The sequence below is a fragment of the Plodia interpunctella genome, chromosome 24, assembly GCF_027563975.2.
Source record: "Plodia interpunctella isolate USDA-ARS_2022_Savannah chromosome 24, ilPloInte3.2, whole genome shotgun sequence".
Classification (NCBI taxonomy): Eukaryota; Metazoa; Arthropoda; class Insecta; order Lepidoptera; family Pyralidae; genus Plodia; species Plodia interpunctella.
This window is the reverse complement of record NC_071317.1, coordinates 3170891-3187673: the sequence shown is the minus strand read 5'-3', so window position 1 is coordinate 3187673 and position 16783 is coordinate 3170891. Positions and strand designations below refer to the sequence as shown.

General features: G+C 34.8%; 1 protein-coding gene across 1 annotated transcript; it reads left to right on the top strand.

Moving 5' to 3' along the window:
- The first annotated feature begins 3319 nt into the window (after window positions 1-3319).
- On the top strand, window positions 3320-7723 carry LOC128680594 (homeobox protein Nkx-3.2-like). Its single transcript, XM_053763840.1, has 2 exons — window positions 3320-3745; window positions 6487-7723. The coding sequence occupies exons 1-2, from the start codon at window positions 3403-3405 to the stop codon at window positions 7410-7412; spliced, it is 1269 nt and encodes a 422-aa protein (XP_053619815.1). The 5' UTR covers window positions 3320-3402; the 3' UTR covers window positions 7413-7723.
- Window positions 7724-16783: the final 9060 nt, after the last annotated feature.

The window sequence follows — 16783 nt, the reverse complement described above, 5'->3', positions numbered from 1 at the left end:
TGTCATTGTAAAATATAAACAGCACCCAGTTTTGACGCTGGTGAACATTCAAAAAAATATATTAGCCATGATCGTAGTGAATCGACGATCATTGCTTAGTACTCAAGGAAAATCATGTTTCAGTTTTATTATATCAAAATTACTAACCTGTTGCCCTCAGTTTCGCCCCAGTAGATTGTTTTTCCACCCATTTTATCCCTAGTGAGATCATATTAAAATTTCAATGCTCACGACCTTTCTGTAGGTAAAATGTCTCTTTCGAAAAATGGTCGCTCATTGTATGGGTGTATGTACAAACAAAACAGTTCGCCGAACTTTGGCGGATTTAGCATACATTGCTGGTGTTTCATTGCGGTAAATAAAAACACTAATACAAACTACATAAATGTCGCGTCGCCATCTGTTAAAAACTTTAGCTAACAAGTAAAATCCGAGGCCTCGTAGCATCAGCTACGATTCCACGTGATATGAAGCGGGATTCCTCTACACCTACAAGACCTCTAAAATGTATTTGCGTCGTGTACTGTTAAAAATACCTTTTGTATAAATTTATTCACTTAACCTGATGGGAAAATTAATTTTTTGATATCTGATGCCGTCGTGGTAAGAAGTACAATGGGGCATATTGTTAAGTTCAAAAATCAACGAAAGAATGTAAAATTTATTTTTGTTACATTTTAGGGAACACTTTGGATACTAAAGTTATTTTATCAGTGATCATTAGATCATTCTGAGGTACATCAAAGAGGCATCTAATAGTAAGCTTGTATATACGTACCAGATGATTGCCCTAGATATGAATCCTTCCCACTCGAGCTGATTGATTATCGACATCGATATTAGAACATCGACATAAACCGACGTCGATGGACACCGCAAACACCACTTATGGCACTTCGGATGGCCTCTTATTGACCGCATAGAGCTAAGTAAGTATAGACATATCTTTCGAACAGGAATATTAGCTATTTAGGTTTATTTCACGATTTTTTCAAAGAGTATGGAAATGACACACACAAAAAATAGGTACATTGGAACGAAGCTTAAACTAATTGAAAAAAAATATTTGTTTAATAACATACAAAACAGATAAAAATCTATTTCATATTTAGGAGGTTATTTAAATTGTAATCCTAAAATATGAGGGCCTTAAACACATGATAAAAAATAGATAATTTAATGTTAACTACAAATCAACCTTGGATTAGGTACTATAAATCTTTTAAAATCTAAATGGTGAATTTGGTAATTCCATGAAATTAGTAGATACTGCGTAGTACCTACTAATTCCGTAAGTAATTCAAATACATAAATAGACAAAAGAAAAAAATATTGCGAATGAGATGTTGTGCCGTTCCATATTTGAATTGAAATGGAATTCTCTTTGAATGTATCAGGCAAAAACTGTATCAAAATTTAGCCATTTGCCTGGTACGATGCCATGTTTCAAATTCATCCTAGTAATATTATAAATGCAAAAGTTTGTGAGGTTGTCTGCGTGTGTATGTTGTTACTCTTTCACGCAAAAACTACTGGACGGGTGTTATGAAATTTGGTACAGGGGTAGAATATAACATTGTGTTCTTTTTGCAAATTTCGCTTTTGGTGTAATAAAGAGTATTGTATTGTGCTCATACATCAACATAAGTAGTAACTTATCCCGAAATTTTCACGATTGTACATAAACAAAAAAGTGTACTAGTAAGGAGGTTTTACGTGCTTCTGAAGTCAAATCAAGCCGTTGATCCCAGTTGTACTTATTTGCAGTCGTAATAACCCGCCAATCCGCAATGGAGCCGCGTGGTGGGTCACCTCCACCATCCGTAAGGAAGGCCAGTGCCCCATCAGTGAAGACGTTTAAATGGCTGTTTGTAATGGGAATTGTATGACAAAACCATGCAAATATCTTTCTTGATATACACAGCTCTATGCAACCCACTCGTGGCATCGGATACCCTCTCGACTGCGCCATCAATGAAATGTTAAACAGTAAGTGCCCTTTATTGATCTCGACCTCGTAATCCTAATAAGAAAAACAGCTTTTATAATTACAACCTAGATAACTTTTATAACCGATTTAATTGTTGGGGTGCGAATGCGGCTATTCCGGAATCATAATTCAAATTATTTATTATACTTTAATAAAAATAAATAAATAATTAATAAAAACCAATTTTTTTTAATTTTTATTTAAAAAAAAATTAAAAAATATATTAACTGGGTAATATTCCAATAGAAAACACATGATAACACTTTTTAATCATCTAAATATTTTTTTACCTAGAATACCTACCGCACATAAAAAAAACCTAAAAGCTAAAGAAATTTGGCACATGACCCAGATAGTAGTAATTTAAAAGTAAAGAGGTCGCACGAAACACGAAACAATTTTCAAATTCGAAATTTAAAAGAAAATTAATTTTGACACTTCGGCTCACCCACTTCTATTATTGGTGAATCACAGACGTCGCGCTATTGCTATTGGCTGTTTTAAATGGGGCTCTAATGAGTGAAAGGGACGCGACACGTAGTGACTAGAGCGATGTTGCTACGCGAGAGAGGGACGGATAGACACTTCTCTGATACTTATTGATAAAGCAACGCGTTAACGGTGGGCGCTTTAAGGAAGTTGGAAGCAACGTAACAGTCCAATGTCTAGTGATGTTACAGTGCATTGGCCTCTCTTAAATTATGTAATTTTTTTTTCATTTACAAAAATTAAGTATGTATACCGATACCCTGTGACCTCGACATGAATTCACTGATAATCAAAGTGCTGCATTCGTTCTTATTACTATCTTACTGCTTAACGAGCTAACGTATTTGGCCATTTGGCTAGGTATAAAATAAAATACTTAAATATTTAAATTACCAATTTTAAAAATTAAATCTCACTTGATCAATTTTCTTGACTCTTCACAAAGTTTTATAAAGGTCATGGATATACAAAAACAGACCAGAGTTGTCTTGAACACTGACAACGTAACATATTTTGAAGAGACATGTTGAATCCAGTAGGGCAACTAATTAAAGTTCCTGTAAGTGTGCCACACCAAACAACATAATTCACAGCCAATCCACAGCAACAGAACAATCACCGCAGTGGCCTAAGCGATCAAATCGTATTCACGTAAACATCTTCAAGAAAAACTCAACGATCCCCACTACTTACGCTACTTCAGGAGCTTTTTTAAAAAACGCCCGCCCTAATCTCTGGTCGTCTCACTCTAGCGCCCTGTATCCTGCTCGCGGGTTTCTATTTCCGTCCCTGTCGAAGGCTTAGCGCGCGTCAAACAGGCGGGCAATCTATCACGCAAAGTTTATTCGTTTGAGGAACGCTTCTGTGGCGAGGCGAACTCGGGAGCGCGCGGTTAAGTGCCCATGTGTCTTTGAAATTTAAAAATGGAAGCGAAATTAAAAAACTTCAAGGATTCGATGACGTTGCAAGATTGTGAGAAGACCAACCTGACCACACCGTTTTCAATCAACGATATTTTAACCAAAGAGAATGAAAAGTGTGATTTTGAAAATGGAATTTTCTGTCAGGATTCAAACTTTGGCGCGAAGATGAGTTTTATGGGCAAAGCGGGCGGTTGTTACGGCAAGGAGGAGGGGTTTGGGAAGAAGGAGACTTTGGAGAAAGAACTGAAGTATTATGACGAGTGTGGCGGGTACAGGGACTACAGTGACGACGGCGCTCTGGACATGTCACGGAAAAACCAGTACGCAGTCACAGAATTGTCAGGTTAGTCCCAATTAATATTGTAGTTACGTAATTATTGTTCAGGCTTATTATGATTTACTATACTGTGATTAACTATTGCGTCACTAGATAAGTTTCAACCCAAAAGCATAACCCTTTGGGAGATTTCTGTTTTTTTTTGTAGTTGTATGATCATTATAATTAGTTTATTGTTGTGAAATAATTTACGTTACTATACACTATCGTCTGAGCGTTTTTCCGCTTGCTTCCGCGAAATAGACCTTCGGAGCCCAAAATCCGGTTTCCTACTTTTTCTCGTCATCCTTAGTTATATAAAAAATAGGGGTATGCAACTTTAGAGTTAACTCAGATTACTTAATATGTTTTAATATGATTTTTTTGATCATTAAGTATATATAAGTCTTACGTACCTATCTATACCCTATTCATCTTGGACTGAGACAAAAGGTAAACAAACCTTGAACAAAAAATCATTATTTCTCGTTATTCCATTGTTAATTTTGTTCTTACTTTCTGTTAATGTTAAATTTTTTGTTGTTGCTGTTTTTAAATTATTAAAATTAACAAAGAAATAACGAGAAATAATAATTTTTTGTTCAAGGTTTGTTTACCTTTTGTCACAGTCCAAAATGAATAGGGTATATATATATAATCTTTAATTTGATAAACTAGTTAACGTCTACCTTACGAACCGTGCAAACGCGCCGGTGAAACAATTGTTTATCTATTGTGTCTCGATTCTGCGCGATCGCGGTCATGCAATTCATAATTCAACAGTAAATCACGTAATTAATAATAGTGACATTAACCATTGTATTTTATTATTTAAATACTTATACGAAGAAAATTGTTGTATGTTCATGGAAACTGATTTATTTTCTATATTTAATTTTTGTCTAGTTCTCTCTTATGTGTTGCATTTAATGCTAATGTTAGTATCCGCTAAAGGAAAGTCTAAAAATAATGAAACCAAGCCGTTACAAAGCAAGAGTTACAAGCACAACTATTCAAAATCTCAATTTAAAAATAGAATAAGCTGTCATAGACAATGCTATAAGTTTTTAAATCCGTGACCGGGAAAACTGGAAAAGAAATGACGTTTACAATTTTTTTAATGAGAGCATCGAATCATTTATAAGTTTTTGATAGTATTCCAGTTTTTACTACAGTTTTCACCTATATATAAGAATAGACCAAATGATCTATCTTTTCGTCTTTATTCATTCGGTTTATGCCTCCTTCAGTTCCCGCCACTTTTCTCTATTTATGGCAGTTAAAATCCAGGGTTTGTGATCTTCTTACCTACTGAACCCAGGCCCACTTGTTTTACTGTTTTTCAGCTAATATCGGAAAAAATAGATTTACTTACTTATTTAGGTACTTACATCAAATTACTCATGTGTTTATTGATCATTGTTACCTAATAAAACCAGTGTTTAGAACTGGCATTGTTAGAAATTTTAAGCGTTTTTATTTCGTGAATATGTAACTTGATGATCTCACCATTTACCTTTCTTGAAACTGCTAGAATATTGTCGTTGCCTATCAGATATCAAGGATTTATCCCTTGAGGGCGGGAACAACACGCATCGAAGGTTCTTCTTAGTAGGTACCGTTAGAACCGCTCCAAAATAATTCAAATGTAACAGGCTTGCATAAAGCGCCATTTTAAAAAAAAAAAAACAAAACGCAAGAACATCAACCTTGCTCCGTAATCTTGAATTTCGAATGACACTCTCGTTTACTTACGAATGATTATTCAAATTAAGAATGTGGCCAGGCTGTAATTACCGCGACGACAATGGCGGCGTAATGGCGCGTTCACACTGTCCGGTGCCGCGCGGCGACGTCGCCACTTAGCCTCACTTCGATTACACTCCCTCATTACTATAAGTAATGACGCTTAAAAGCTATTGAAGCATTCAATTTAGTAATTACTAGTTGAGCTCTTTCACAGCACGTGCCAGTGGAATTATGCGCATTTTGTTACGGTTTTGTTGGGGTACCATTTGTACTGTTGCGATGTTGAATGCGTAAAAGGTTTTGAATTACATTTGGCTATTCAACTGTTTTCTGTATAAAAAGCCTCATTAAATTTCTATAAGACTTCAGTAGATACAATCACAGCTTTATGACCTAAAGTATAATCATGGGTCTCGACGCTCAAGAGCTGCGGAAGCAACCGGAAATACTCTTAGATGAAAGAGAGACCTAGAGAGAAATAATTTAGTCAAGATTACTATTATTAATGAGCAATATTGTTACAAAATAAGAACAGCTTCATAAATAATACACAACGTTTAAAAAATCTTATGATACAATAAACCAATTATATTATAATAATATTTTTATTGAAAATTCAATAATATAAGACAAATACAAATCTGCAAAGGCATTCTTCGTGCTATGTAAAATCACACGCAAACCTACATTTAAGTTACTACGCTTAGTCAAGCAAGATGCGATCCTGTTACGCCCAAACAAATTACATTTATCAATTTGCGTAATGGATCCATTGTCCGCTTATACGCGGATGGCGTGACGTGACGTTTGATTAGTGCCGTGCCGTGTGAACGCGGCCTAATGATCGGAAATTTGGAACTTTATAGGATTCGTGGGGATATTGGTAATTTATGTCAGGATTGTTAATATCGCAAAAAAAAGTCAAACAGTTTATTTCAATAAAAGTAGAACTTCAAAGGTATTTCCTGAAGATTGGTTGCTAAATACAGTTGAATTAAGTTTTGTTGTTTTTGTTGCAGATGACTACGACTCTCGCTCATCCAACACAGGGTCCCCCGGACGTCGCAACTCTCCCAGCTCGGACATCGGCTACAAGCCCTTCAACCTCCACTACGAACCTCGGAAATGCTCCACTCCTCCACCCTCTGGAGACCCGAGACTTCTCACCCCACCTAACTTCTCCATGACGGAATACAATCAAAATGGCGGACGGAAAAAGCGATCTCGAGCAGCCTTCTCCCATGCTCAAGTCTACGAGCTCGAAAGGCGATTTAGCCAACAGCGATACCTGTCAGGGCCAGAAAGAGCTGATCTAGCCGTAAGTCTAAAACTGACAGAGACACAAGTCAAGATATGGTTTCAAAACAGAAGATATAAGACTAAACGGAAGCAGTTACAGATGCAGGAGAACGGAATGTTGGCTGCGGCGGCCGCGGCGGCGAACCATGCGAGGAAGGTCGCGGTCAAAGTGCTAGTCAACAACAATGGACAACCGACCTTACCTGATATGAAATACCCAACACCAATGTTGGGAAAAGCTATAAATCCAGCACTGTTCGCCCCGCCTTTACTTGAAGGGTCGCCGATTTTAAAGCATTTTGCGGGAGTATACGGCGTAGATTTCACGAAAAATCCTGAGTACAAAGCTTTACTTCAAGAATCTTACAATCAAGCTGTATTGCAGTCACTTTATGGCCCACATTTAGGTGTAAACTATTCTAATTTACCACTATCGTATATGTACTATCCCGGTCATCCTGCTTTCGGCATGCCTATACCCTGCGACCTAGATAGAAGCCAGAGCGAATCTAGAGCAGACAGTCTAAAAGAGACAGGTGAGCCGGCTGAAAAGAATAAAGAAAAGACAATCGAAAAATGTAAAACCATAGACATCAATGAGAACAGTAACGAAAGTATGGCCAGTAATATTGAAGTAGAGAATTGAAATTTGAAAAAAGAATAACATCTATCTAAATAATTGGCGTTGAATTAAAGAAAACATGTAGTTTGACATTTGAATTCCACTGTTGTATTGATTAATTTAATTTAAGTTTAAAGACTTTTGTTGCAATGATATAAAACCAAAGGCAGCTAGATTTAGCCAAAGATTTTCATTTAGCTAGTAGAATGTTACTTTATATTAGTTAATGACTGTAAATATTATAAGCGGTTGAGTAAGTGTTCGTAGTTTATTATGCATCTCGTCGGCACGTTTTGTAAATAGTACAAAGTTAGAAAGTCAAATAAAGGTGCAATACCAACAGTTTATTTTTTGTTTTGTTTCTTACTCCTATTTTCCTGTATATGAAAACAAATAATTATTAACAAAAGCTAATGAACATGTGATATAAGAGATAATCAATATTTTCCCTCGGAGATGAGGGAAAATATACATATTGGAATATTTTCTAATATTGAGCTGTGTAATTCGATGTCTTTTAATTTGGCAGCTGAATATTAAACTAAAATCTTACTTATTCGATATTTTTCTGAATTACCTAGATCAGTTTCTAATCTTCAGAAAATCAATAAAGAAAATAGTCTATTAAATCCTAATAGTATATTAATAGACTATTAAATCGATATTCGAGATAGACTGAGTTATATGAATTAGATCATAGAAACTGAAGAATTATAATAATAATTATACGGAAACATAACTTTTACGCCTCTGCGGTGTAAAACTGCGGTGTGTACTTGGTTAAATAATTAAGTAATTATATCTAAAAGACAACTAACACAAAAAAAGTATACCGTCTCCATATTATCGTCAAATCAAAGTTTAATTCGGAACTGCACAGAAGTTTCTAAAGGGGCATGACACCCTAGTCTATACTTAGCGAAGAAGTTTCCTCGTCTCGTTAAGAAGACGATTGGAGGCTCTTGAGGAAGTGAAGAATGCAAGTGAATCACCGCGCGGAAAATTGCTTGCAGATGCTGCCTAGTGTGGAGTGAGACTTTTAGATATAGAAGATTAATTCATTAACAAATATTGTTAATTCATTGACGAAAATTCCCGTAACTATGGAGATATAAGATCGAATTTGGAGTTAGTAATCTTTATGAGTATGAAAAACAATCGAAGAAAGTAGTCTCTTTTCCACGCCCAGTCCAGTACAGAAAAAATGAATCAGTCAAAAAATTTGAGTGATTTTTTTCTGGTGAATGTTTACTATTCTATATCTCAGACTCAAAAACTCAAAAAAATATATTGACAACAAAAAGGACATTATGTACATACATACTACGTTCATAAGCTTAATATAAATGTTTATTAAGCGGGTCCACCGTTCAACCATCCACCATCAAACTAGGAATAAACCTGTCTCTTGATTGGTAGAAGGCATTACGGAAGATCCGGTAGATGAAATAACTAAAGTTATTTATGTAATAGTTCTTGAGTATAATGTACATGAATTCCATAAATCCAGAGCTAGACGAATCTGTGTTTTGGGAATTATTTTAAGTTATCGCAATAGAACTTAACTAATAATAGAAAATGTTTGTTACTGAAATTGAGGTATAAAAACTTGAATCTATTACAATCTCCGTCGCCTGGTGGTAACAGTTTATGTGAAAAGTGTGTTTGAGTGAATATATGTTGTTTATTATAATTGTTAGTTTAAATTTAGGTATACATTTAGTTAATTGAATAAATATTATTGGTAATTTGATGCAGGATCTAGTATTTTTAATGTATTTTATGTATTTATTATTTGAAATTCATTTGGCAAAAGAAATTTCTGTGTCAGAATAACTTAATGTCAAAAGCCATTCTTTAATTTTAGATTTGATGACACGCTTTGTGCAAGGGTATATTTTCAATATTTTATTAGCCTTATTATAAACAATACAGCTAAGAATTTCAAAATGTCGTGCTGCAAAAACAGTCCTACGTACGTACAGGCGTAGAACAGACTCGGTCCCAACGACGCTTCCAAATATGTAGCGTCGGATCAAAGACCAATTATTTAAAGCTTACGGAACAACATCATGGCAATAAACAGTTGCGTAACTGTCATAATGGAAGTCTCCGAGAAGTGTAGTTGAGTAGGGTTCTGAAAAGGCTTTTTGGTCATAACCTTAACGACCACTCGTTGTGCCCGCTCTAACGGCAGCAACCTTGTTTTTACCGCACCACTCCATACTGTGATACAGTATGATAAAATTGATTGGCATAGTAGACTATCTTAAGTGTACTTTAAAAAAATATCTACCTAACCTAAATAAAATATCGGTTAAAATTATTGATTGATTTGACGGCCGAATATAAATGAATGAATGAATGATTTATTTGAACAACTCAACGCACACAAACCTATTATCACATAAGTAACAACAATAAAGAAAAAAAAAACTTAAAACTAATACTAAGCAGGAGTGCGCCGCAGCTATTCAAAAAGGTCGTAGCTCAGCGAATTTCTTTACCAAAATATTTTCAGCATTTTTCTTTTACAAATATATTTTCAGGATTCCGTATCTTAAAAGGAATAGTAAATAATAATAGTACGTAATCCTTATAGGATTTTCGTTGTCTTCTTCGTCTGTTGCGCTATTAAAAGCAATTTACGAATCAATACAAAAAAAATACAAAATACAAGATTATCCTAAAAATGAAATAGGCATTTTCATGACAGGTCGAAATGTCTATAAATTATTATTCTGAATTACCTAAATTATTATATTTTCAACGGAAACAGTCCACCTCCACACTGACGGGCATGTTCGTCAATGAATTAACATATGAATGCGGCGCGCGCTGACATTATGAAAATGCGAGCTGTGACTTCCGCCCGGACAATTTTCCAAGACGCGCCACTTGAAAGCTTCGCAATTGTTGTTGCTATTTGAACAAGTGTAAAATCTCCTTTACCTATACATTTTTAGGCTGTCCACCCAACGACCAATTTCTGGGATTCGATATCCGAAAGCGTAGTATCGTTGCGTTTAAATTGAATTGAATTTGAGTTTAATTGTAATCTTACAAATTAATAAATCTGATTATGCCTTATGTCATTTGCCGGTTAGAAAATACTTGTGAAATATAATTTTGAACGGTAATTATTTGATATGTTAAATTTGTAATTTATTTGATAGGCTAACAGATACCTTATCTGCAAGCAGTGAAACAGGCCTTAACAATTAAAACATATTGCATAGGCAACAATCAATTAACTGCTTCCTCTCTATCCAAAAAAAGTAAAACAAATGTCTATTAGCGCTTGAAATCCAACCGTGAACCTTTAAATAAGACCATTCAATGCCGATGGTCGCAATTAACAGCCAGTGTTGTACCTACCCGTAAACACTGCATTACCGCTCATCCTCTTTAGTGACGCTAGGGAAGGGGATAAAAATGTCGATAATAGTTAATACTAACCATAAATCAAATCACATTTAATAAATCTCAACAGATTTATATTATAATTCAAAATCACTTATCGTAGTTGATCTTAGGAAGTTTTAAAACCACTGTGCAATTTCAAATGAAGATTTCATTTCAAGTTATTTTAACAAACTACATTTATGTTTACGTAGACCGAAACGCCATATAACCTATATTTTGAGAGTAGTATTCCTTAAAAACTTATTAAGATAATAATAGAGGGGGTAGTCGACAATAGAAAGCTAGGAAGAACCTCACCCTTATAAGTAGTAGTAATAAAACATGTAAATCGTACATAAACATATAAGGGTGAGGACCCTTATAAGTAGTAGTAATAAAACATGTAAATCGTACATAAACATATCATCAGCCAGGATTTTTATTTACCTCTACACCTACTACCAATTTCAATGAATTTCAATTTCATTTTTCGAACGCATGCTCGATATTCAAAATATTCAAATTTCGAATAGCAATCGACGTCGCCGCATCCCTCGTCTGCATTAGCATGGCGCGGCTCGCGTTACACGCACGTGCGGCGGAAATGTCATCAGGTAAACAAACACCCCGTCGCTCTGGGCTAATCGTCAGCTATTAACCGGTAAAGGGTTCCTTCTTCAGGATTCCAACGGGAAGCGGCGATTACTTCTTTAACTATGCTTGCATATGGGACCTGAAACGTGTAAATCATTACCTTCCAATAATATGACATCATGTAGAAAACAACAGGTATGGGCTTATCGCTGTTTCCTAAGAAGGTTGACATCAGGCGGCGGCCGGTTTTTTTATATGCATGCGTGCAAGCGGACTTGATGGTAAAGTAGTCACCACACTCTATGGACGCCTGCAACACAAAAAAATGTCACACACGCGTCGCTTACTTTGTGGCATAATATATTTTGTCACAGTACCTTGTCTGCTTCTCTAATCCTGGTTATAAATCCACCTTTAAAATTCTTGTTTAAAATTTTAAGAATTTTAATTTTACGCTGATCCCATGCTTCGAGGCGTCACAGTCCCGGATGTTATGGAACATGAAAGAACATAGGACTAATCGTTAAACTAAGGATGATGTAACTCAGAGAATACTCAATGTGCGTGCACCAAATGTGAAGCGCCAGTGCGATTGTCTGTCTGTATGTATGTTGTGAACTCGTAAACAACAGTGGGAAGCCATTATTGCAATCAAATGCAGTAATTATAGCCATATTGTTATTGCCGACATTGTTTAGTTGGTATTTCTTACGACGTAGCTTCGAAGTATGATCTTTTTAACCCCGATGACAGAAAGAGGGCAGTTATAAGTTTAACTTATATGTGCATCTGTATGTCTGTCCGTGGCATCGTAGCAGCCAAAAGGCGAAACCGATTTTGATCTAGTTATTTTTTTACTTAAAAGAGAATTTAGTCGAGAGAGTTGTTAGCTATGTTTGGAACATGTGCGTTCAGCTCTTTGGAAATCACCAGCTTTTTTCCAGTATATGAGATGACGCCAGCAACTTTATGACCCTTCTTTAATTTTTAATTTAGTTTTTATTAATTTATGATTAAAAATGTATAATCTTTTTTTGGGTTAAAATATTGATCCATTTTTAATTGGTGGTAATAATTTCATGGATAACTTTCAACTATTTTTTTCTCGATATTTATTAGAGAGTGTTTTTGTCAGAATTGACGATGTCAAACTTATAGGTATTTTCAACTATAAAAGGTAGATTTTAATTTAGTCGTTATAAACAATAATTATTTAATAAACTTAATTATTATTTGGGTATTTTTGAACTTACTCATTTCTTTTCTGTTTTTTATTGCTAAGCGATTGGAGAAGCTTGTGTTTTTAAAAAAATATATATTTATTCATTATTGTATTGTACTTTTTATGCATCTTCAGATACATCCTCTAGCAATGAATGTTATCCTGACTGAACGATCGTAAAGCATTGCAATGCGATTGCCACTGTAATTGTCTTCCCACTGGACTGTTTACAACGGCGCTTGCGCACATTTGGCTTGCATTGCGTCGAGTGCGGTCCTGTATTATTAAATCGATTTTAATTTAATGTAGCCCAAAAATAATTTTGATAAGCGACGCAACAACGGGCTAGTGATATTATTAACTCAACTTGAAGGAAAACGATTAAGTACCATTAATTAATTTATAGTTTATTCCAGTCAAAATTCAATGATACAGCTTAATGTTAGCATTAAGTTGTATCATTGTTGTTGTAGCATTGTCTACCAGTTTAGGTACCTTGGGAACACTTGGAGAAGGTGCCAGATAGATAGATAAATGATAAATACGATATACCTAAGTATGATATTTCCATATATAAAGCCCGTGCCGTAGTGCTAGACAAGAAGAAAATTAGAATGGAAAGAAACTTAATTTCTCTTTCCATAAACTAAACGTATGCTAAAGTAGAAAAACTTTTCAAATAACGATTAATTTTTCTCACAATTTTTTTTTTCAATTCATCATAAAGTTCAAACGTTCTATTTGGAAAAAAATTAACCCCTTTTAACAAAAAACAAGGTCAGAATAGGCAAATTAGTAAATTTGCCACGCCACTTAACTACCAGCCAAAACATTTTAAAGGAGTCGCGACAACAAAAAAAATGGGACACATTTACGCAAACCTTAGGCCCTACTATGTAGTAGACTTTCAAAGTCTCGAATAAGTGATTTTGATTCGTGTATCAAGTCTAGAATTTCTGGCACCACAATGGTACTTAAGTGATGAAAAATATTTTTTAAAGTAGACATCGAACTATTTCTAGTTCTTTTTTTAACTAAATAATTATAAATCCCGAAATTAAAGAAAGGCACATTAATACAGTTCATTCCAAATTCAAACCACTCTTCATTTCTATAGTCATAAAAAATTACATCATAAACGCTATTACATATAATTACATATAATGCGTTTTGTCCTTATTCTGTCAATATCAAGCATTGTAACGAAGGTAAAGACAAAATTATATTGAACAAAAATAGAATTAAATGATTGCTATTACTAAAATAAAACAAAACTATTTCAATTGCTGAGAAATCAAAAAATTGTAATAATAGAATATGTTACAGCTTTTTATAAATTAGAGGTTTTCACTGTTTGCACGTACACAAACAGGATTAGGTAATAGAAAACTCACTCCATTCTCACTCGCAGCTGCCAGCGTACAACGATGGGAACTCTTAGTAGTCCCCGTATTGTCTAGACGTCACACGGCGTCGACCACCCTCCGGATGACGGTCACTTCACATAGTTCAGAGACACTCGTCTCAACTCGACTGTCTCTAATGAAGTAAATGCTTTGAAAGCCCGTCTGAGTGTTGGTGGTCTAACCTCGGGAACAACACTCAAGTTTTGAAAGTATTTTGTGAATCGTATTTTCTCAATCTGATTTTTTTAAAGGTCCTTGGAGAAATTTTTGAGGGGTGAAATTCGTTGCGCCGCTTCTTCTCCACCTACGATTCGGAAGTCGGCAATACACAGCTAATTTTTGACGTCATTAAGTTGTATAAAGAATTTTCAATTTGCGAGTTTTTTTTCGCTACTAAAGGTGAAAATATTTTATACGTGTTTGAGTTTAATTGATAGGTGTCAAGAAGTAACCATAACTATTATTATATCTGATGTTATTTTTATAATTTAGAATGAAGGAATAAAATTGAATGATTGTTATAAAAGGATATATTAACTTATATATTAACTTTATTTATGAAAATTAGTGTCAAAAAAGATTTATTAACTTATTATAATATAAACTATATTCAGGTCTTTGCGCTTTGACTAAAACTTTTATAACTACCTAACTCCAACAAAGGGAAAATATGTAAATACAAAAAATATGGAGTATTATTTTGTCATATTTTATATCAACCTGTCAATTAATAATGGATCACAGTATTTGAAGAACTATGAAAAAACAACGCAACAAGAATCACAAAGCGATACAGCGTAAACATGAAAGCAATTTGGAAACAAAAAGGCGAGTTTACACTTTCATTAACCCCGCGCACGCGTGCTTCACCGACAAATTGTGTTCCCCTTTAAAAACATTAAAAAAATAATTACGCTTATAAAACCTCTTTTCACATTAAACGGCTAGATAAAAAGGTCGTCAAGACACTTCCTTCATGCATTACCCCATAAAATGGTTCCGTACACCCATTAACACTATTTTTAATTTTTTAACTCAATGAATACTGCGTCCTCAATGATGCTCATTTATATTAAAATTTTAAAATAAAAACATTGTTTACATTAAAATTTAGTGTGAGGCGTAAATCGTCGGCGTAAAATCTGTGTGCCGATTTTTCCTGCTTTAAGATCTGGTAGATCAATAGAAGCCATAATGGTAGATCAGGATGTTGTCGATACGATGGTTGATGTATGAGGTTATGATTTACAAGACAAGCGATTGACGTCTTTAATGTGATCTAATTAATTTATTGGCGCTTTTCAAGCGGAAGCTGAAAGTCGTAGAGCCGTAACAGTTTTATAAATACGCACTACCTACCTATCATATTTCAAAGATGTTTAATCTTAAATTAATTTAGGAAATATTAATAAGAAAGTTAAAAATATATACCTAACTACTCTTAAGATTAAGTAAACACAAATACCAAGATGCTGATGTGCTATAGCACATCAGCATCTTGGTATTTGTGTTTACTTAATATTAAGCTGATATATCAGCATCTTGGTATTTGTGTTTACTGCATATAGCAAAAGGAATTAATTTAATACATCAATTTACTACGTGCAGAGCTTCCGAAAGAGCATAGGCCCTTACGCTTTGCAGAGCCAGAGCCAGAGTCGTGCATGTTGATCTTTGTGTGGGTCAAATATGGTGACTGGCCTTTTTGATCGAATTTTATTTCGATTTACACGATTGGGCACACAATGATTCATACAATTATTTATAAAGCAAAGTCGACTCCACTGCATCCGTCGCCGTCACCGCTCACATATTTACCGGTCGCATCCGGCACCAAACTATTACTTAATAGCCGTCGTCCGCGCTAATGCCCCACCGCACCAGCGCTTCTCAACATGTGTTCTCTATCTTATCTGAGCGTTTCCCCAGTTGTTTCTCAGGTATTGAGCGTCAGAGCCTAGTGTGTATTTCCTACTTTTTCATCACTACTTCGCACAGTCGTCGGTATCCCTATTTGTCGAACCATTCAGATATTACCATTTATTTGATAAAAGCGGTAAATAGAATAGATCTATACGCGATACAATCATTCGCTTTAAAAAGTTTAAGTAAGAGATAGGTATGACATGACTAAACCCTCGAATTAAATGCTAAATACTTCCTGGCGTTCTAATCTAATGGGATTCTGTTGAAATTATGAAAAAGATTTCCGCCTACTACTCATTGGTAAACGTATAGACTTTGTTGCTTTAGTTGTTGCTATGGTTAAGATCTGGATGATAAACGAAGGTATTTTTTTTTTCACTACGTGTAGATAAATAAATAAAAATAATTTCAAAAGCATTAAGTATTTTTTGTTAGTACCTTTATTAAAAGCTGGTATTGTTTTGTATTATACTATTTAATATTTTCTAGCGGTTCAATTCTAAAATTAATAACGAAGATTACCTTCGTCATTAGTCGCACATAGTTTGACAACCATAGTCACGAAGCGCGCGCGGATTTTTTACAGCCAGTAACGCGATACTAAAATTGAGTTAAAACAAATAGAATCTTCACTGACGCCGCTATGCAGCTGAAAGGGTTATAATAGCTGCAAGACGATATCGTGCATTAAATATTAACGTTTTAACGCTAGGCGTTTACGAAATTGCGCTTTAGAAGACTTTTTTAGAATGTCAAAATGGATCGTCGGATTTTTTGTAGTTTTTTTATGTCCGTATTTTGGTCCTACTTTTCGTGCAATTTTTGCCATGTTTAAAAATTTG

Coding starts and splice junctions, on each gene's coding strand:
- LOC128680594 (XM_053763840.1), top strand. CDS start 3,403: ATGGAAGCGAAATTAAAAAACTTCAAGGATTCGATGACGTTGCAAGAT. Junction 3,746..6,486: donor CGCAGTCACAGAATTGTCAG/GTTAGTCCCAAT, acceptor TTTTTGTTGCAG/ATGACTACGACTCTCGCTCA.